Source organism: Mobula birostris, chromosome 11 (assembly GCF_030028105.1).
Source record: "Mobula birostris isolate sMobBir1 chromosome 11, sMobBir1.hap1, whole genome shotgun sequence".
Taxonomy (NCBI): Eukaryota; Metazoa; Chordata; class Chondrichthyes; order Myliobatiformes; family Myliobatidae; genus Mobula; species Mobula birostris.
Window position 1 is genome coordinate 67,644,443 of NC_092380.1, and position 22,557 is coordinate 67,666,999.

A 22,557-nucleotide genomic window follows, 5' to 3' on the forward strand; every position below is an offset into this window, starting at 1 on the left:
CTTGCAACAATAACTTCCTAACAGGATAAATCAAGTCTATCTTATCTTATCTTATATATAAGAAGTGAATCCAAGCGATGAGTGCTGAAGAATGAAGCTGTAGCCTCTCCTAGCGCTGCCAAACTAGAGGCTTATTCATGTCCACTTGACAATATGAGCCAAAGGACACCAATAAGAAGCAAAAACGGAGCTCAGGGTTCATTTCACTGGCCCTTTCAACATCAGACAATTATAACATCTCAATGTCCAGCTAAGACTGACTGACTTACTAACTTATTGAACCTTAGTAATCTGTATGGTCATAACATACATTTGCATTTACTGACCCGGCATTAGGAGGATACAAAATTAAAGTATTTTGGAAATCTTCATACACTCATTTTATGGGGCCACACTGATAATACTGTTCTTTGTGCTGTGTCACATTATTAATATGTGTGCTAGGATAGATTCAGATCAGATCTAATTGAGCAAAACTGGACACCAAGAAATATACTAGGTCATTAGTAAATTAACTTTTAAAATCCATAACATTCTGTACTTCAATGGGCAATAGCTATCACATTAAGGACATGGACAATTTTCAGGCATAAGCTGATTACTGGCCAGAATTATACACATCATGTATGAGCCAGGCCCTCTCCTGACAAGCGAGAGTTAAACCACCTCCCCTTAGCATTCAATGACATTACCAACATCTCATGTATGTCTCAGCTTCAACCTTCCAGGGTACACCATTGACATGGAACTTAACTGGGCAGCAGCATAAATGCCATGACTTTAAGAGGAGATCAGGGGATGCCTATCCTGTAGCAAGTGAGTAACTTAATGACTGCCCAAAATCTTTCCATTAACTGAAGAGGCAAATCATGAGTGTGATAATATTTCTTCAGTCCCAATAAGATTCAACATTCAAGATTTCATCACCTTTCTGTATATATGTATATGTCCTTGATAGCACTGAGCAGTTTTGACTACCCATTGTAGAGCCTTCTTGTCCATTCCGTACCAAGCAATGATGCAGCCTTAGGATACTCTTTCTCTGCACCTTAAGCAGTTTGAGACACCACCTAGGAAAATGTAGCCTGCTTGGCCAGCACCTTAAAAACATTCTCTTCTTCAACTACTACAGCAATGCTTACATGTACATGATGAACCCAAGGCACTTTCTGCACATCCTATTCTTGCAGCCTCTATCATCTCGAAGGACAAGGATAGAAGAACTACTAGCTGTAAGTTCTCCCACAAGTTAAACACCATCCAGACATTTTTCTTCAGCTCTTTCCACTTTCTCCAGACTCAGTGGGTACCCACATTGGCACCAGCTATGCCAGCCCTTTTGTTTGCTACATGGAACAGTCCATGTTCCATACATTCCCTGGTAATGCTCCCCAACTCTTCCTCAGCTACATTACCGACGGCACTGGTGCTGTTTGATGTTCCCATGCTGAGTTCATTAATTTCATCATATTTCTCCAACTTTCACCTTGCACTTAAATTCACTTGGTCCACTCCTGACACCTCCCTCCTCTTACACCCTTCACATACGTGAGGAGTAAAATATTTACATTACATCTCCATCTAAATGTCCATTGTGCAATTTATCGTAATTTGTAATAAGCAGTAGTAGTAAATAGTATGTACAACAGGACAGTCAATATAGCATAGAAATGCAATTGTATCAGTGTGAATTAATCAGTCTGATGCTCTGGTGGAAGAAGCTGTCCTGGAGCCTGTTGGTCCTGGTTTTAATGCTGTGGTTCCGTTCCCGGATGGTAGCAGCTGGAATAGTTCATGGTTGGGGTGCCTCAGGTCCCCAATGATGCATCAGGCCCTTTTCAACATATTGTACCTGTCTTTGTAAATGTCCTGAATAGTGGGAAGTTTACATTTACAGATGCGCTGGGCTGTCCTAACCATTCCCTACAGAGTCCTGCGATTGAGGGAATTACAGTTCCCATACCAGGCAGTGATGCAGCCAGTTATGATGCTCTCAATTATGTCCCTGTAGAAAGTCCTTAGGATTTGGGGACTCATGCCAAACTTCTTCAAATGTCTGAGGTGAAAGAGATGCTCTTCTGCTTATTTCACCACACAGCTGGTATGTATAGAGCATGTGAGATCCTCGGTGATATGTATGCAGAAGAACTTAAAGCTGTTCACCCTCTCAAGCCCAGATCTATTGATGTCAATTGGTGTTATCCTGTCTCCATTCCTCCTGTAGTCCACAACCAACTTCTTTGTTTTTGTGACATTGAAGGAGAGGTTGTTCTCTTGATACCACTGTGTCAGAGTGGTGACTTCCTCTTTGTAGGTTGCCTTGTTATTATGAGAGATAAGGTCAATCAATGCAGTATTGTCAGCAAATTTAATTAGCAGATTGGATTTGTGGGTGGTGACACAGTCATGATCTCAATCTCCTTGTCTATTTCTGAAGAGAAACTGTCAACTGACATCTTTTATAAACCTACCAATTCCCACGGTTATCTTGATTATACTTCTTCCCACTCTCTCTTCTGTAAAAATGCTATTCCCTTTTCTCAGTTCCTTCGTCTCTGCCACTCTTGTTCCTAGGATTGGCATTCCTTTCCAGAACATCAGGGATGTCCTCCTTCTTCAAAAAAGGGGGCTTCTCTTCCTCCAACATTGATGCTGTCCTCACCCACATCTCCTCCATTTCATGAATATCTTTACTCACCCCATCTTTCTCCCAGCTTAACAGTGATAGAGCTCCTCTTGTCCTTACCTGCCAGCTTCTGCATCCAACACATCATTCTCCACAACTTCCAACTTCTCCAAAGGGATCCTACCACCAAACATATCTCTACCACTCACTCCACTTCCCGAGGGGATCACTCTCTCCATGAATCCTGTGTCCATGCATCCCTCGCCACGTATCTCCCTCCTGGCACTTATCCCTGTAAGCAACCAAAGTGCTACACCTACCCAATCACTTCCTCCCTCATCTGCATTCAGGGCCCCAAACAGTCCTTGCAGGTGAGGCAACACTTCTCCTGCGAACCTGCTGGGGTTATCTTTTGTGTCCAGTACTCCCGATGCAGCCTGCTCTACATTGGCAAGACCCATCAAAAACTGGGGGACTACTTCATTGAGGACCTCTGCTCCATCCACCAAAAGCAGAACTTCCTGATGGCCAAACATGTTAATTGCAATTGCCATGCCCAATCCGGCATTGTCCATGGCCTCCTCTTGTGCCACAATGATACCATCCTCAGGGTGGAGGAGCAACACCTTATATTCCATCTGGGTAGCCTCCATCCTGATGGTATGAACATCGATTTCTCCTTCTGCTAAAAAAAAACATTTCCCTCCCCCTCCCTTCCTCTTCTATTCCCCACTCTGACTTTTTACCCCTTCTCATCTGCTTTTGGGTCCATTTCTCCTTCCTTTTCTACTATGGTCCATTCTTGTCTCCTATCAGATTCCTTCCTCTCTAGCCCTTTACCCTTCCTATCCACCTAGCTTCACCTATCACCTTCTAGTTGTCCTCCTTCTCCTCCGCCCATCTTTTTATTCTGGAGTCTTCCCTCTTCCTTTCCGGTCCGAGAGAGAACTTGGCCCAAAACATCAGCAGTTTATTGATTTCCATAGATGCTGCCTGACATGCAGAGATCCCCTAGCATTCTGTGTGTGTTGCTTTTGAAATATATTACCATCTCTTCATTATCACTGGGTCCAAATCCTGGAACACCTGCCCCAGCAGCAATAATAGATTTGTTTAACACAAAAGGTGCAGAGAGAATCTCAGCATTACCAAGAACAATTACTTTTAGGCAATCAACACTGGTCTTGTAAAGGCAACAACATCTTGGTTTTGAATAAATAATCAACAATACACAAAAAAAACACACCGTCTAACACACCAGAAAGAACTTTAATTATCTCTTTTGGCATTATTGTGAGACAGGTATTATCCTTAATAAACTCTCAGTAACTTAAGGAAATATATCCTTCTAATTTTACTACAAAGCATAACACCAGAATAACTATTGTTCTTTAACAAAAATAGTTTGTACTTGTTTATGTCTTATCTTTAACAAAATGTTCTAAGACTTTCCACAGAAGGTTTCTCAAATAAAATTAGACATTAAGTCGTGTATGGAGATATTAATGAAGGTGGACACAAACATTATCCAAGACACAGGCTGCAGGGAAGGTCTTAAAGGAGCAAAGATAGTTAGAGGGGCAGAGATTTAAGTGTCATTCTTTTAAAGGCCACCTGTCAGTAGTGGAGTGATTAAAACTAGGGCAAACCAGGAAGCCAAAGTTAAAGGAATATACAGGGCTCCGAAGGACTGCCAGCTGGAAGGGGTTACAAAATGAGAAATGGTCGAGGTTATGGAGAAATTTTAAGACAAGTATATGAACTTCAAAATTAACACACTGCTCAACTGAAAATGAATGTTATCACATGACTAATAGCAAACAAGACATGGACAGCAGAGTTTTGCATCAGCTCTGCATTCACGTCCAGAAATATCAAATGGCATCAAAAAGTGTTGCAGCAACATAATAATGGAGGCAGCAATGGTAACAGGTGGCATTGTATGGGTGAAATTTGAGATCTTTGAAATGGCACAAATATGCTCCTGAAAATATTATAAGGTGCAAATGTGACATCACGGTGGATAAAAGTCTGATGCAGGCTTGGACAATTGTTAGGCGATTGTTAATAACAGAGTCAGAGCTTGTGATAGAATTGAAAACAATGCCTTGGAATATCCCAACATTTAGTATGGGTCTGCTTATTCTCTACTGGCACTGCATATCAGCCCGTAGACTGACCGTTTAGATACAATGGTGGGGTCAAGAAAGCTACCTAGAGTATATGGGTTCTTTCTTTGAAGAAAATCCTTTTTGAAAATGAATTCAAATATTAATAATTTCTCATACAAATTATGAAACAAAACTGATCAATACACAGTCATAGAGCACCTTAACAGGCCCTTCGGTCCATCTGGTCCATTCTGCCTAGTCTATTGAACCGCATCTGGGCTATAGCCCTCCAAACCCCTCCCAACCCCTCCCATTCATGTACTTATCCAGAATTATCTTAAATGTTGCAGTGGAACACAATGGAACGGCGGCACCACTTCCACTGGTTGTTGTTTCACAGTCACGTCACCTGCTGAGTGAAGGAGTTTCCCCTCAGGTTTCCTTCAATATGTCAACTTTCACCTTTAAGTGTTAGGGGGCAGAAGTGAGTGTAGTTGCTATTATAAAGGAGGAAGTGTTTGGGAAGCTGAAAGTCTGAAGGTAGACAGGTTACATGGACCAGATGGACTACAACCCAGCGTTCTGAAAGAGGCAGGTGAAGAGATTATAGAGGCACTAATAGTGATTTTTCAAGAATTACTTGATTTAAGATTGGTTCCAGAGGACTAGAAAATTACAAAGGTCACTGCACTCCTTAAGAAGGGAGGGAGGCAGAAAAACAGGAAATTACAGGCCAGTTAGCTGACTCCAGTGGCTGGAGTCCATTATTAAGGATGAGGTTTCGGGGTACTTTAAGGCACTTGAAAAATAGCCAAAGTCAGCCTTGTTTCCTCAGGGGAAATCTTGCCTGACTAATCTGTTGGAATTATTTCATATAATAACAAGCAGGATAGACGAGAGAGTCAGTGAATATTGTTTACTTGGATTTTCAGAAGACTTTTGATGAGGCACCACACATGAGGCTGCTTAATAAGTTAAGATTGCATGGTATTACATGAAAGATGTAAGCATGAACATAAGATTGGCTGTCTAGCAAGAGGCAAAGAGTGGGACTAAAGGCGAACTGCTCTGGTTGGCTGCCGGTGACTAGTTGTGTTCCGCAGAGGTTGATGTTGGGACTGCTTCTTTTCAAGAGGACTAATATATAAAAGTATGGATATAATTCTGAGGCTTTATAAGGCATTGGTCAAGGTGTAACATATGAGGAGCATTCAGAATCAGAATCAGCCTTCTCCTTCCCACCCTCCCCCCACTTTCTTTATAGGGCCCCTGCCCCCTCCCTCTTTAGTCCTGACAAAGGGTCTCGGCCCGAAACGTTGACTGATCGTTTCCACAGATGCTGTCCGATCTGCTGAGTTCTTCCAGCGTGTTGTGTGTGTTGCTTTGAGCCCAGCATCTGCAGAGTATTTTGTGTTTAAGAATCAGAATCAGGTTTAATATCACGGGCATAAGTCATGAAATTTGTTGTTTAACATAAACAGTATACTGCAATATGTAATAATAAAAACCATTAATTACAATAAGAAATGTATATAAAGAAAGAAAATTAAATTAAATAAATAGTGCAAAAAGAGAGGAAAAGTACTGAGTTAGTGTTCATTGGTTCATTGTCCATTCAGAAATCTGATGGCAGAGGAGGAGAAGCTGTTCCTGAAACATTGAGTATATGTCTTCAGGATCCTGTAGCTCATCCTTGATGATAGCAATGAGAAGAGGGCATGTCCCGGGTGATGGGGTCCTGAATGATAAGTGCTGCCTTTTTGACACTGAAGCACCTTCAATTATTCCAAAAGACTGAAGTAGGGTAAATACTGAAAGGCTTTTGTTCACAGTAAAATATGACTTCCAGCATGTTGCGTGTCTGCCCCTGGACTGAGGGGGAGGAACAGGGCGAAATCACCTTTATTCAGGGGTCTGTGGGAGGAGCCACAGGGGCAGTCAGCAGAGGGGCGTGTTCAGACAGGTAACCCAGTTACAACATATAAATATAGTTTACCACAAACACATTGCCTTTTGAGTGTCCTGGGTGCTGGGGAATCTAGTGTCCATGATCGAGTTGGCTGAGTTCACAACTTTCTGCAGCTATTTCTCATCCTGTGCAGTGGCCTCACCACATCATATGGTGATGCAACCAGTTAGAATACTCTCCAAAGTGGTGGTGGTATGAGTTAGTCTTGCAAGACCATGGATCTGCGCCTGGAAAGTCTTGCTTCAGTCTGTGTTAGAGCAGCATCTGTTGTGGCTGTAGAGGCCCACACGGGAGTGACAGTCTCGGCTGCAGTGACTGCACTTGAAGGCGCTGTCCTCCGGTGTTGCTTTGGTGCTGTTTTTCCAACAAGTGTGCTTTACTTCAGCAGCAAGCCTCAGCTTCCCTTCTCCTCTTTTTCGACCTCTGTGTAGTTCCAGCCTCCAGTGAGAGTGATCGCTTGCGATGTCCTCCCACCTCTTGACGTTCATTTTCAGTGACTTCATGTCTCTCTTGCAAATGTCTTTGAAATGAAGATGGGGTTGCCCTTGTGCTCTCTTGCCGGAGGCCAGTTACCCGTACAGCAGGTCTTTCGGGATCCTTCCATCTGGCACGCGGTGTACATGGCCCAGCCAGCGGAGACGGCGTTCTTGGAGCAGGGTGAAGAGGCTGGATATCTGGGAGTTGGCCAGGACCTCATTGTTGGTGACTCAGTCAGTCCACATGATGTCCAGGATGCGTCTCAGGCTGTGAAGGTGGAAGGCGTTGAGACACCGCTCTTGTCTGTAGTAGAGGCTCCAGGTCTCGCTGCCGTAAAGCAGTGTGCTGAGGACGCAGGCCCTGTAGACTGCAACTTTGGTGTGCATCATCAGCTTTCTGTTCTCCCAGACTCTCTTTGTCAGCCTGGTGAATGTTGAGGCTGCTCGTCTGATCCATCTGTTGACCTCGGGGTCTAGGGAGAGGCTGTCCGTGATGGCGGAGCCAAGGTATGTAAACTTGTGAACTACCTCCAGCTCGTAGTTGTTGATGGTAATGGCAGGGGGAGTGCTCAACACCTTGGCCCAACACGTTGGTTTTCTTCAGGCTGATGGTCAAGCTGAGGTCCTGGCAGGCTCTTGAGAAGCTGTCCGTAAGGCGTTGCAGTTGCTCTTCAAAGTGCGTTGCCAGTGCCACGTCGTCTGCAAACAACATGTCTCTGATGAGTACTTCACGAACCTTGGTTTTTGCCTTCAGCCGGGACAGACTGAACAGCCTCCCGTCCGATCTGGTGTGGAGGTAGACACCATCAGTTGATGTTCCAAAGGCGTGCTTCAGCATGACTGCGAAGAAGATGCCAAACAGGGTAGGGGCAAGTACACAGCCCTGCTTCACACCGCTGCGGATGTTGAAGGCATCCGAAGAAGAGCCATCGAACTGAACGATGTCCTTCATGTCTGTGTGGAATGACTGAGCTATCCTGAGGAGCCTCGGGGGACAACCAATCCTGGTGAGGATCTTGTACAGGCCATCTCTGCTCACAAGTTCGAAGGCCTTCGTGAGGTCAATGAAAGCGACGTAGAGTGGTTGTCTTTGCTCTCTGCATTTCTCTTGTAGCTGTCAAAGGGAGAAGATCATGTCGATTGTGGAGCGTTCTGACCTGAAACTGCACTGAGATGTACCTCTCTGAAACCACACTATAGATGTACCTCTCCAAGGTACATCTATAGAAACTTGCAAGTGTCTTTGGTGACATTCCAATTCTCCTCAAACTCCTAATGAAATGTAGGCACTGCCATGCCTTCTTTGTAATTGCATCAATATGTTGGGCCCAGGGTAGTTCTTCTGAGATGTCGACACCAAGGAACTTGAAACTGTTCACCTTTTCCACTTCTGATCCCTCAATGAGGACTGGTGTGTGTTCTCTCAACTTCTCCTTCCTGGTCCATAATCAGCTGCTCGGCCTTACTGACGTTGAGTACAAGATTGTTGCTATGACACCATTAAACCAGTTGATCTATCTCCCTCCTGAACACCTCCTCATCACCATCTGAAATTCTGCCAACAATAGATGTGCCATCAGCAAATTTATAGATGGCACTTGAGCTGTCCTAGTCACACAATTGTGGGTGTAGAGAGAGTATAGTAATGGACTAAACATGCATCCTTGAGGTGCACCAGTGTTGGTTGTCAGTGAGATGTTATTTTTGATCTACACAGACTGAGATCTTCTGATGAGGAAGTCAAGGATCCAGTTGCAGAGGGTGGTATGACAGCTCTGGGCCTGTACTCATTGGAGTTTAGAAGAATGAGGGGGGATCTCTTTGAAACCTATTGAATATTGAAATGCTGGAGAGCATGGATGCGAAGAGGATGTTTCTTACAATGGTTTTGTCTGGGACCAGAGGACACAACTTCAGAACAGAGCGACATCCATTTAGAACAGAGATGAGAAGGAATTTCTTTAGTCAGAGGGTGGTGAATCTGTGAAATTCGTCACCACAGATGACTGTGGAGGCCAAGTCATTAGATACATTTAAAGGGAATGTTGATAGGTTTTTGATTTGTCAGGGCATGAAAGGTTACGGGCAGAAGGCAGGAGAATAGGGTTGAGAAAGATAATAGATCAGCCATGATGGAATAGCAGAGCAGACTCAATGGGCCAAATGACCTAATTCTGTTCCTATGTTTTATGGTCTTATGGTCTTAAACTATGGCTTCTAGTTTTGTCTCACCCAACCTCAGTGGAAAATGCCTGCTTGCATTTACTCTACCTATACCCCTTATAATTTTCTATACTTCTCAAGCTTCCCCCCATTTTCTCACACTGCTGGGAATAATGTGCTAACATAGTCAAGGTTTCCCTATAACTCAGGTCATCAAATCCCGGCAACATAAATTTTCTCTGTTCTCTTTCAACCCTATTGATATCTTTCCTGTAGATAGGTAACCAGCGTGCACAGATATGCGCTAGGGAAATTCTAGGCAGTTTCTAGAATAGGTTACATGGTCGGCACAACATTGTGGGCTGAAAGGCCTGTAATGTGCTGTAGATTTCTATGTTCTATGTTCCATGTTCTATGTTCTATATCTTCTATGTTACTAGTTCACACAGAAGGCAGTCATGGAATATAGTCAGATAATTTGATAAATATTTGACAAAGTGAGCAATTGTTATGTGTCAATTTTGAGCCCAACCCGTTAGGACGGTGAGTAGAATTTCCTAGACCCTCACTTTCTGTTATCCCTATCCTTGAAGGGTGGCCCACTTCTTGCCTGGATCATGCTCTGCAGCTGAGTCATATACAGTTAATATCTTTATGTAAAATATCACATTTCAATTATGTAAAGTGAACATAAGAATCAAAATGTGAGCTTGCCACATACTTTGAGGTTTGGGAATTGGGTTGAGATCTATTTGTGTTCAGAGACTTATGGATTGACTTCCTTATCTCCACTGACGTGAGGAACCACCAGGGATAACTTGAAGCAAGACAAAAGTAAATGGCAGGACCCTATTGCACTGATGTACAGAGGGATCTTGGGTGCAAATCCATTGCTCCCTGACAACACAAGCAGCTAAGATGGTAAACAAGGCTTACGACTATTGGCTGATTATCAGTCAGGGCAATGAGTATAAAAATTGCCAAAGCATGTCGTAGCTGTATAAAAATTTAATCAATTCAAGTATAATTGTCATTGAACCATACATGTATAGTCATGAATACAGCCAAACAAGACAGTGTTACTACAGGGTCAAGGTCCAATCACACATTACCAACAATCAGATACAGTAAGCACACAAAAGATCACAATCACCTAATAAGAGTAAAAGTTAGACCACATCTGGAGAACTATGTGCAGTTCTGGTCACTGCAATACAGGAAGAATATGGAGGCTTTGGAGAAGGTGTAAGTGAGGTTCACCAGGTGGTTGCATGTGTAAGGAGAGTTTGGATAAACATTAATTGTTTTCTCTGGAGCTTTGGAGGCTGAGGAATGACCTGATGAAAGTTTAGAAATTTATGATGGGCATTTTTTTTTGTGCGTCATACTCCGCCAAAGCCTCGGTGACCACTTTTTCAAGTGGTTGTCTTGGAGGAAAGATTCTATCAGTGGTCCCCCACATCCTTCTCACAGCGCAGTTTTTTTTTATGAGTTGCAAGCTCGACACTTAACTCGGCACGAATGGAAAGTGTGCCCGGGAGCGGCCCGACTGGATTCGAACTCGGGAACCTTCGCTCCGGAGTCCGGCGCTGATGTCACTGCGCCACCAGCCAGCATGATAGGCACAGATAGCCAGAATCTTTTTTCCAAGGAGGAAATGTCAAATGCTGGGGTTAAGGCAACAGGGGGAAAGTTTGAAGATGATCTGTGTGCAATTTTTTTAAATAGAGAGTGGTAGTTGCCTGGAATGTGCTGCCAGGGGAAGTGGTAGAAGCAGATAGCAATGTTTAAGAGGCATTTAGACAGGCATATGAACAGGCAGGGAATTTGCAGAGAGATGGGATTAGTTTAAATTGGTATCATGATCAGCACAGACTGTGTGGGCCTGCCCCTGTGCCATACTATTCCAGGTTCTGTGTTCTATGAGTACAAAACTAATGGGAGATTTGGTTGTCTGTTAAGGCCCACACAATTGGAAAAAAAGAGATTCAAAGGCAATTTATTTAAACATAAGAACTTTTCAGTTGGAAGAAACGTGTGTGGTGTTATCTTCAATTAGTTAGGTTTCCTTGTTCTGAGGCATCACAGCAGCTAGTCACTGAAATTATGCCTGACACCAGTGGATTTAGGCCTCATCTTATGTAAACTTACTTCAAAGTTGTGTGATTCTGTTATGCTTGTTTATTCTTCAAATCATATAAAGAAAAAATGTGCAAAGCAATAAACAGTCCTGTTCTAAATATTAATCATGTGTTCTATGCTCCACATCTTAAATGGACCCAGGGAAACACTACAAGTATTGCAGTGAAATCTACTGACCTGTCAATGCACAGATATCTAAATGAAACACATTCCCAAAATATTGATGAGTGTACCATTCTCCTTAGATGTAAAGCAAGTGAATTTCTGGGGGATTGTATCGACAGGAGTTTGAGCTGTGATCATCACTATATTCTTCCCTTCATGAGGAACAGTCCTTACCAAAGAGTAAGGCATCACTGCAGTCCAAAAGCCCCAGTTGTCTGCTCTCTCATTGCCCATGATAGCTATCTCCACCCTTCAACTGTTGTTACAGGTTAAGGTCAGAAGTAGCATCACCAGGAAAGGAGAAGAGCACAGTTGGTCATTGACAGCTTTTAAGACAGAGCATTTTGATTCACAATTTTTTAGAACTAAGGAGAATATACAGATATAGCTTTGTCATTTTATACAGCCCATAGCTTCCCCAAGATTCAGGTTACAGTCGGTGATACTAAAACCACATTGATAATGCCTAAGTATATTGAATTAGCTATCTTAGCAAAAAGGCATTTGGCTTGTTCATTATCCTCAATTGGCTTTCCAAGGGAGAGAATAAAATTAGTAGTTGGCTTCTGGTCTAAGCAGTTTGCCTTCTAAATTGTTGCTGAAACTGAAATCTCTGAACATCAAGAGAAAACCACCTCAATGAGGCGTATGCAGATTTCAAGTCACCAATCAAAAGGTTAAACACGTAGCTTAAAATATGTTTCCACGAACTGTTCTGATTCACAGTATAATAAATTCCTGCTGGAGACTCTTCACAATATAGCAGTTCAGGAAGGATTGAGACTTGATATATTTGCAGAGGAGTCAATTAGCCAGGTATATGCAGACGACATATTATGTCTGAATGAGGAGTCAGGCTGCAGGGCTATAAGGAAAATGCCTTCTCCTTGAGATAACTCAGTAGACCTCTTCATCAGATATCCTATACCTCCACGTAAAAATAAAGCAACATTCTTTAACCCACTAGTCATTCCACAGCAACACAACACCCTAATCCATTCATCCTGACGATGCCTAGCCATTAATAATCCCTAATTTAAAAAAAACATTACTAATGCATTTATCCTTTCCTGTGTGACTGTAAACTCCAGGAATTTTTAAATGTGTCTTTTCAGGGCAGCCGTTGTACACATTATAATTATAAAGTGAACCCAAACCATTTCATCCTTTCTGACTACCATGTTTCCCCGGGCTCATTCAAATTGCCACCAAGAGCTTGGATGAGAGGATGTGAGTGGTTCCTCCAGTACAGAAGAGCCATAGAAATACAATCTTTCCACTAATGAATGGCACTTGGCCTGAAATGCTCTTGGCTACACCTCTAAAGGTTGCTCTAAAGTGTAATGGTCTTCACCCCGAGCTCACTGCCTACAGCAGCCCTTCCATATACATCTGCCACTGCCTGACCCACATGCTTCTTTGATATAATGGCCTTGGGGTGAAGTCCACTAATCTGACAAATCCTTAAGTCCAGATGAATATCAGCATATGTCAGGTGGACCCCATTAGGCTCTATCTCTTCTCCCATAGAAAAGTGGTCTTGCCAGCCTCATGTTACACATTAGGTATTAGCAAGGAAATTAGCAAATTCACCTGCCTTGACACCTGGTATTAGTCATAAACCCCATTTGCGACTATTTTTAAGATTTACGATTTCAAGTTATTAATTCTTTTTTTCTTCCTGTGAAACAGTCAACAGGATTACCTATGTTCATTTTTCCACCCACTCTAGTTCTGATTCTCTGATAAGATGCAATTCCGTCACACATCCCCCTCAGCTCATTACACATTGGCTGGGGGAGGGAAGGAAGAAAGGCAAGAGAAATAAACAAGCAGCTTTGCATGATAAAACAATATCAACTAGCTGTAAAATAGCAATCACAAACTATAAAACAGCTTTAATCTTCTCTTAAACGTATTAAATATTTTATGTGAAATATTACTGATAAGCATACAATTGCAACACACTTTACTGGAAGCTTATTTTGAGCAGAGAAACCAATGATTTCTTACCAAATAGATTAATGGGTTCTATGCTTTCAGTTTTCTCAGTTAGCTGGTGCTAAGAATTTTCTATGACTGGGTACAGAACTTGTTGAAGTTTTCCCATTTCAACATGGTTGACAAAATGCTACACATCACAGGAATTACACAATAAGTATCTAGAGGCCCACAGTAGTGGCTCCGAGGACATGAAATTGGAGAACACAGGCTCTCGAGTCTCAAGACGACACTACTCAGTCCAGAAAGATACAAGAAAGCATGCACAGCATAAGAAAACAGAATAGAATGCCAGGACATAAATATGTAAAGCACAGGATCCTGAGGGTAGATAGCAAGGACATCATGGATCTAAAGCCTCAAATCACAGATCCTGAAGAAATATTAATTTACAGTGCAAGTTCTAAACACATGAAAATATGCACATGAGTTTTAAGGTTGCATGTAGGTATAGGAACAATAAAGTGCATAGCACAGGCTGCTGGTTCGAGGGTGTAAGAATATGAAATCCAGGGCTAAAACAGAAAAGGGCGCATGGTTTATGCTGAAAGAACAGGAGAGTACAAGCAAATACCAAAGAATGTGACTACACTGCAAAGGCAGCAACAACAGTTAAGGCATCAGGATCTATATGCACAGTAGAAGCTCTAAAACAACAGAGGTCCCAGAGCTCAGACTGCAAGGTCATCCATGGTGAAGTCAAAAACACAATGGCACTCAAACTCTCTGAGTCAATTACTAAATATTTCATGATCTGTTCAATCAGGGCTCAAAGTGGGAATGATACATTTTGTTGCTCAGTCTCAGCTACTGTCTGTGTATGCTTGCAATGCATTGACCAGACAATGGCCCCAAATCAAGAAGAGAATCCCCTTACTTCCTCCAACAAGGTCTCTACTTTCAGGACCCAGAGGCAACTGACACTGGAAAACTAGCAGAAGAGAATTATTATTGTATGAGCAGCTCTGAGTTGGATTCAGCTAAGGCCCATCACTGAGATCCCACTGGTCTCTTTGCTGCTTGATCAGGCAGCCATGTGGTACATTCTGCCAGTTAGAACTAAGTCTCTAAGGTAATTATTTTGTTCAAATCTTTATTGCCAGATCAAATGAGTATTTGCACATTTTTTCCAATTAAAAGAAAACAGTAAAACTGAGACTAACTTTGTCAAAGCAGTAGAGAGGATCATTGAAGAATTCAACAGTTTAGGGTCCTGGCATGTGAAGAAATAGACAAAAATGATGGTATAATTAAAACAGGGGATGCATAAATAGCCAAAACTGAATATGTGTGAAAATGTTGGGGGTTTCAGGAGATGGAGAAATTTACTGCTGTGAGGAGAGGTTAAACAGTAAGAGATTTGATCATCCAACTGGAGGCTAAAGTAGGCCAACACACACAGAACTAATGGTTTAATAGAACAATGAGTACCAGGACACCGGTGTCTTCTGGTGAACCTTCAGTTTAGTTCCTACCTGGCCACATGGGGGTGAATCTGATGTAAATTTTCAGTTATGTTATAGTCAGGTCCATGCTTATGAATGATGCTGCTTCGAACAAAACCATCAGCTAGCTGTTTCTGGATACCTCCTCTTGTCCAACCCTCTCTGTCTTCTCCCTTTGGTGTTTTGTCATTGTGCCTTACAATTTGAAAAATTAGGAAAGAATTAGAATGTGAATTTTCAAATTGCCCATTAGATCCAACAAGCAAATATGCTTCCCTTGAATCAGTTTCATCTATTTGCCTCCTCGAAGTATACTTTAATTCCTACTTCCTGCAGGAAAATCTTCCTATGGTCACATGTTTATTTTCTAGTTCGATGGCTCTCTCTGGCAAGTTTTTCATTGCCTTTTGACTGAGGGAAGCTTTTTAAATTCATTTCTCAGGAATTGCGCATCATTGACAAAACCAGCACTTATTACGTATCTAATCTGCCTTATGAAAGATGGTGGTAAGGTTTTTTTTTGAACATCTGTAATCTTTCTACTGAAAATATTCACGGAGTACTATTTGGTGTGGACCTCCAGGATTTTGATGTTGCAATGTAAAGGAACACATTTCCAAGTCAGGTTCATGTGCAGATTAGAAGTGAAGATATATTTAGAGGTATTCCCATGCCCCAGCTCCTATTGCTCTCAGTGGTAGAGGTTGTAGGTTTGGGAGGTATTGTTGGAATAGCCTGGGTGAATTGAGAATATTCCATCACACTGCTGACTTGTGCTTTATAGGTAAAAATAGGTACAGAAATATCAAGAGTGAATTACTCACCACAGAATACCCAGCCTTAACCAGTTTCTGGTTGATGGTAACCCCGGGATATTACTGGTGGAGGATGTAACAGTGGCAATGTTACAGTGACAATGTCATTAAATGTCAAAGGGATTTCATCAAATTTCCTTCTGTTGTAGATAGTCATTCCCTGTCACTTCTGTGGCACAAATTTTACATGTCATTTATCTTTCCATGCCTGCATCCTTTCTAGATACTTCTGCATGTGGTCATTGATCACTTAAGTTGTTGAGGTATTGCAGGAGAAATTGAGTATTGTAGAATCACCACTTCCGGCCTTTATGATGGAAGAAGGGTCAGTGATAAGGCATTGGTTGGGTCCCAAGCATAATCCTAAGGGAATCCTCTGACTGGGATTATTAACCTCCAAAAAGCATAACTATCAGCTTTTGTGTGTAGTTTGATTCTGACAATCAGAGTGTTTTCACTTTGATGCCCATTGACCTTATTATCAGAGTCCTTTGATACCAAGGGCAGTTAGTCTCACCTAATCTCTATAAGTCATCACTTCGCTAGATGTTTGGATCAAGGCTGTAATAAGTTTCAAAGTTCAATGTTCAAAGTAAATTTATTATCAAATTAATATATGTCACCATATAGAACGCTGAGATTAATTTTCTTGTGGCCATACTCAACAAATCCATAATAGAATAACTATAACAGAATCAAAGAAAGACTGCACCAACATGGACATTCAACCAGTGTGAAAAAGATAACAACAAACTGTGCAAATACTAAAAGAATGAAATGATAATAATTAAATAAATAAGCAATAAATACCGAGAACGAGATGAAGAGTCCTTGAAGGTTGTGGGAATATTTCAGTGATGGGGTAGTGAAGTTATCCCCTTTGGTTCAAGAGTCTGATGGTTGAGAGGTAATAACTGTTCCTGAACCTGGTGGTGTGGGTCCTGAGGCTCCAAATCATTACTGATTTACCCTGGCGTCAGTCAGCACTTGATATGACACCTGCCATTATTTTGTTGGGCAGTTGGGCAGTATTTAGCCAGACTGGATTTGTTCTATATTTTGTGAACAGAACATACCTGGGCCATTTTCCCCATTGTGCCTATACACTAGTGTTGTGACTATATCCTGTACAAAACAGCCTGGATTGAGGAGCAGCTAGGTCAGAAATGTACGGCACCTGGGACATCAACTGGTCTCTTAGCATTTGCTGTATTCAGTGTTCTCAGATGTTTCTTTCTCCCAAGTAAGATAAATCAAACAGGCTGATGTCTCACTTCTGCAAGAGTGGGAATCTCAGGACAATAGTAAAATGGATCAACTATTCAGTTCTCCTGGCTGAACATGGCTACAAATGCTCCACCCAGCCTCCTCTTTACTGCCCTCTATCATGCCATACAAATCTTCATCCCCACAAAACCGTTAGCAATGCACAACCATTCCCCAAAACCTTACATGGCAAAGCAGTATATTTTCTAACTTTATCTCCATTTTCTCAAAATTTATCTCAAAATTTGCCTTGTTTGCTCATTATATTGAAACTGTATTTTTAACAATCTATTTCACATTTTGGATGAAATATCTTTTTGAAGTGTAATTTTGCCTGGCACTAGTACTTAAGAAAGTTATATAATTATACGTTGCGACTGTGTGTTGACTATTTATGTTAAATTGTTATGGGTTTTACTGTTTTACCATGTCTTTATCATATTGTCTCTGATTGTCTCTGTTTTCATTGATAGAAAAGGCTTAAGAGTATATTGGCCAAACACAGGCAAATGAAACTGGTGGGCATCCTAGTCAACATGGACAAGTTAGGCCAAAGAGCCTGTTTCCATGATGTATGACTCCATGACTCTAAACACAGTCACCCCAGCTTTATTCATACTCTAAGCATATACTGCTGGTAAACCTGGAACAATTTTATCAACCTCTAGTAATTTGTTAATTCTGGCATCTGAATAAAAAGTAGAACTACAATGAGTTGGTAACAATGGGTGATACCAGTACCTATCCTTCTATTAAAAGAGAGTAATTATTTTAAGTTCCTGAAGCCCTTAGGTCTGCTAATATTCATTTCTCTTCGGAGTGATTTTGTAAGACTTGTCTTGCTCAATGCTTTTATTTCTTTGGCCATTATATAAAAAACCTAGGACAGAATCCATCCACCATCTCACCCCTTCCAATATCAATGAATGAGGCCTCCCACAGGCAACATAAGATGGTAACATCTATATTCTGTTAATATGCTGCATTGTAAAACATTTTACTTATCTTTGTATTTTCTCACACAGGGACTCACCAAAGTTTATAATTTGTCAGGAATCTGTCAGTATCTGTTGCACTCTTGGCTGGATATACATAACCATTCTCATTGCTGGTGAATCCGGTGGATTCCTGAAATTGAGGAAAAGGTCAGAAAATTCCCTGCAGCAGGTGTTTTGAAGCATAATATTATTCAATGCTGGTTATAATATAGATCTGGCATATGTCAAACACTCAAACCTATGACCTGTAAGTCAACCTTAACCTTGAATGAGAAATGGATCTTGGAGGGTTAGGGGCAAAAAAAAAACACGCAAAAGTATATGAGCTCTTTTAGAAAACCACAAGTGTTTAACAGAGGTTTCAATATTTATCCATTTGGAATTTGTTATTTAATTTGGCCATTTACAATTTTTTTTGAGCTACAGTATTTCTTTCTTGGTCTGAAGGATTTGTAAGTAATACTGCTAATAAGAAATCTGGATTATAACATTGAACTTATAGTTTCTGCAGCCTCTTCTAGTAATAGTCTTTACATGGGCAAGTAGATGAAAGGTTGATAGTAATTATGGATCTATAGCCCAATTAAATCGTACTTTCAGAGAAAGATGAGAAAAAAAGAGAAAAGAAATATGAAAAAAAAACTACAAAGATTTTAGAACCAGATGGTACACACGAATATATGGGCATACAAATGGAAGCAAATGAAGGCTACTTGGCTCCTTGACTCAATAAGATTACAACGTCATCCTCACAATTGTTGCCCACCCTCAGTAGTTTTTCAGAATCAGAATCAGGTTTAATATTACTAACATATGTCATGAAATATGTCATAAAATTATCAAGAATTGTAACACGACCTGAAATTAGTCAAACATTCTAACTTTTCAGGAGATCTCTGAAGAAACTGCTCTCAGAATTCACCTATTTCTGTCCTAAATGAGCAGCCTCCTCTTTTCAACTAGTGACCACTGATTCCACATTCTCTCATAAGGGCAAACATCTTCTTCACATCCACTCTGCCAAGACTCCTCTGGGTCTTAAATGTTTCAGTTAAATTCTTTCTCACTCTTAATCTCCAGCCGACAAAAGCCTCAATTACCTGACCATTCCCATAAGACAAGCTACCAGTTTCAAAAGTTTAAAAGTTCTAAGTTCAAAGTAAGTTTATTATCAAAGTACGTATATGTTACCGTATACTACCCCGTGGTTCATTTTCTTGCAGCCATTCATTGTACCACAAAGAAATACAGCAGAATCAATGGAAATCTACACACAAACAAAGATCATCAGACAACCAATGTGCAAAAGAAGATAACTAGAACAATGGCATATTGGTATGGCTAGCAGAGCTGCTGTCTCACTGTTCAAGTGACCCAGGTACAATCCTGCCCTCTGGTGTTGTCCATGTGGAGCCTGTATGTTCTATCTGTCACTGTGATGGTTTCCTCTAGCTGCTCCAGTTTTCACTCACACTAATATGTCACCTCCTACATCGTACAGTGACCTTTGATGCTACATCATTTCAAATGCTTCTCAACATCACGGGACAGTATATCCACCAACTCCTCTTTACCACAGCAAATATTTTTCCTTCAATGAACTTCAATAAAACTGTCAAGCATAATTTTTCTTTCAGTGTACCATATTGACCTTGCCTGAGTACCTGTGATTCAGTCAACTACTGCCTTAGTGTCAAGGACCTTACCTCTTTGGTCTTTGCTTGGATCAAGACTGTTATGTAAGCTAGAATCAAATAGTCATGATGAAACCAGAACTGTGAATCAGTGAGTAGATTATTGGTGAGGAAGTACCTTTTGATTATATTGTCAAAAAGGCTCCCATCACTTTTCTGATGATTGAGAATAGGTGAAATGAGCAATAATGATTGGAATTGGATTTGTCACCCTTGTAAAAAGGACATGCTTGGTAATTTTCCATACTTTCAAATGAACGTCAGTGCTGTGACTTGCCTGGAACTGCTTGGCCAGCGATTTGGCGAGATTAATAAGGGCAAAACTGGTATGAAATACGATAGCAGATAGAATAAAAGTAAATTTTACAGGGGCTTTCACAACTTCATTTGCATGAAATTTAGCTTACAGTAAATCATCTTACATGGATAATAAACTGCATAATGGTAACTAAGAAGACTTTTTTAACTTCTGAAACCATCAGATACAACATTCAAGCAACTGAATAAATTGACATGCAATCAACATGCTAAAAGTTGCAGCAAAGCCACCTAAATCTGTTGTAACTATATGTTATAATTATGTAGTTTTGTTAGTTTTTTCAGTCTTGGTTGTTTTGTGATATCACACCGGAGGAAATATTGTATCATTTCTTAATGCATGCATTACTAAATGACAATAAAAGAGGACTGCGTATCTTCATAATCTAACCTAAATCTGCATTTCATTGTTTTTGAAATAGCAGTTTATAAGGTATATGCAACTGAATACAACCGTCCAAAATAAGCCAGGAAGCGTATAATTCTTATTTCTTGAGGCACAGTGAAATAGCAGAATTATACTGTTCACACACTTCCAAATATTGTACTTATTGGTTTGTAGAGGACATAACATTTGAAGGTGTAGTGAATTGTAAGGAGGATTGCTACAGGCCTCAAAGATATATTACTATGCTCGTTGAAAAAGCATACAGGTGGCAAATAAAATTTAATGCTGGAGTAGCATGTAAAGCACACTTTAAAATTTTCCAGGTCATTGGCAATGCTATAAAATTTCTGCTTTAACAGATAAGCGTGCAGTACCTCTGGTCACATCACTGAACTCCGCAAATGACAGAAAAGTGTGTTTAATATGTTTCAATGTTTTTTCATAACTTTAATGAGATGTGGTAAGAAGCATTCCAGATATATGAATCATTCCAGTAACTTTCAGAAATATTAACAGTAATGTAATGGCTTTCTTGGAGTACATAGATGGCAAAGACAATGTTTTAATAATATAACCAGCTATGTGGCATAAAATATATCTGCATCTTTGAGGTATTCCCTTAATAGGAATTCAATCTGATAGTTGGTGTGTTTGTAAAGAACAGAAGCATTTTTCATAAATGGATCAAAAGACTTATGTCATATAACTGTTATTTTTTTTCCGGGGATGTAAGAAAGTTCTAGGAAAGAATCATCCAGCATTGGCCACTGATCCCATCACATTGATACAGGTATAAAAAAGTTACACACAGGAATAGAATTCTCTACTGCATCCTTTTAAGCTCTTTAATTAGCTGCATGTTACATTGCATAGAATGTTTCCATGTATCAAACTGGAGAGTTTAGAGTTCTGAATCACCAGCATCAGCAGGTAAATTGAAGGACCAAGATCTTCTGAATGCAGAATTAAATATAGAATTAAAGATAAGAATTTGTATCTCAACAATCAAGTAACAGGGCTGAGAAACACAGAAATACTAAAAGCTGGGGTTAAACTACTAGGAAGAAAGTACTGGCTTGTGATTGACAACAAACATTTGTACTTCTGGACAAACTACCAGACTATGCATATTTTTAATATACAGACTTCAGGTAAGACCAGCACGTCTACAGAGGCTCATAACTTAAACATTTGAGTAACATGCACGTAAGTACTTAGCATGCATGTGTGCAAGTATAGCAATAATCTTATATTATACTGTTTTTTTTATGATCCTTGAGATGTTTGAGCATATCCTTTTCGTACCCAACTTGTATTTGCTCCAACATGTTTTGTTCAACCAACTTCCTGAATAGAATATATCTGCTATAGACGAAGCCAACTCAATGAATTAAGCCTCGAGGCCTGTATATTTAAAGTTAAGTCTGGAAGCTCAGTTCCTCCCAGAGCTGGGTTGAAGGGTTTAGATTATGCCTCAGAATTTAAATAGACTGAATTGCCACAACAATTTTGTCATTGTACTCCCTTTCCTGAGGCATAAAAATACTTCTGCTGGGATGTTTGGTGACATTAAAAATGCTAGAGAATTCTTTCACCTTCCTGGGCCACATTTGCCTTTCAAAAAAATCATAAAGAAATATTTCATTGGTCATTTGTTTTGATAATGCTTCTCAAGGTTTAGTGTGTGGTTGAGAACTGCTACATTAACAACTATTAGTGACCACATTCTATTGCACTTAATCCAAAGTTTGACACTGAATGGGAAACTGCTATTCTTACCTGACTTCCAATGTCAAGGCGACCAGACAGTTTTGCCTGCAATGGTTTATGCTCTGGTTTTACGTATGTCAATGAATTGATACTGCTTGGATCATTAAGATAAGTTCTGTGAAGGTATTCAGCAGGGTCTTCCTTCTTTATCTTTGCTATCTTATCAGCAGGAAAATTATGAAGTTTGCTTGGTTGCTGTTAAGATAAAGT

General features: G+C 40.6%; 1 protein-coding gene across 1 annotated transcript in view; it reads right to left on the reverse strand.

Moving 5' to 3' along the window:
• Positions 1 to 22,557, reverse strand: part of saxo4 (stabilizer of axonemal microtubules 4) — a 155,971-nt gene that overhangs the window by 74,514 nt on the left and 58,900 nt on the right. Inside the window, exons 9-11 of the mRNA XM_072273144.1 lie at positions 22,357 to 22,542; positions 18,213 to 18,307; positions 15,129 to 15,293 (exon numbers count right to left, since the gene is read on the reverse strand). Of these exons, the coding sequence (XP_072129245.1) occupies positions 15,129 to 15,293; positions 18,213 to 18,307; positions 22,357 to 22,542 (446 nt within the window). The remainder of the gene's footprint in view (positions 1 to 15,128; positions 15,294 to 18,212; positions 18,308 to 22,356; positions 22,543 to 22,557) is intronic.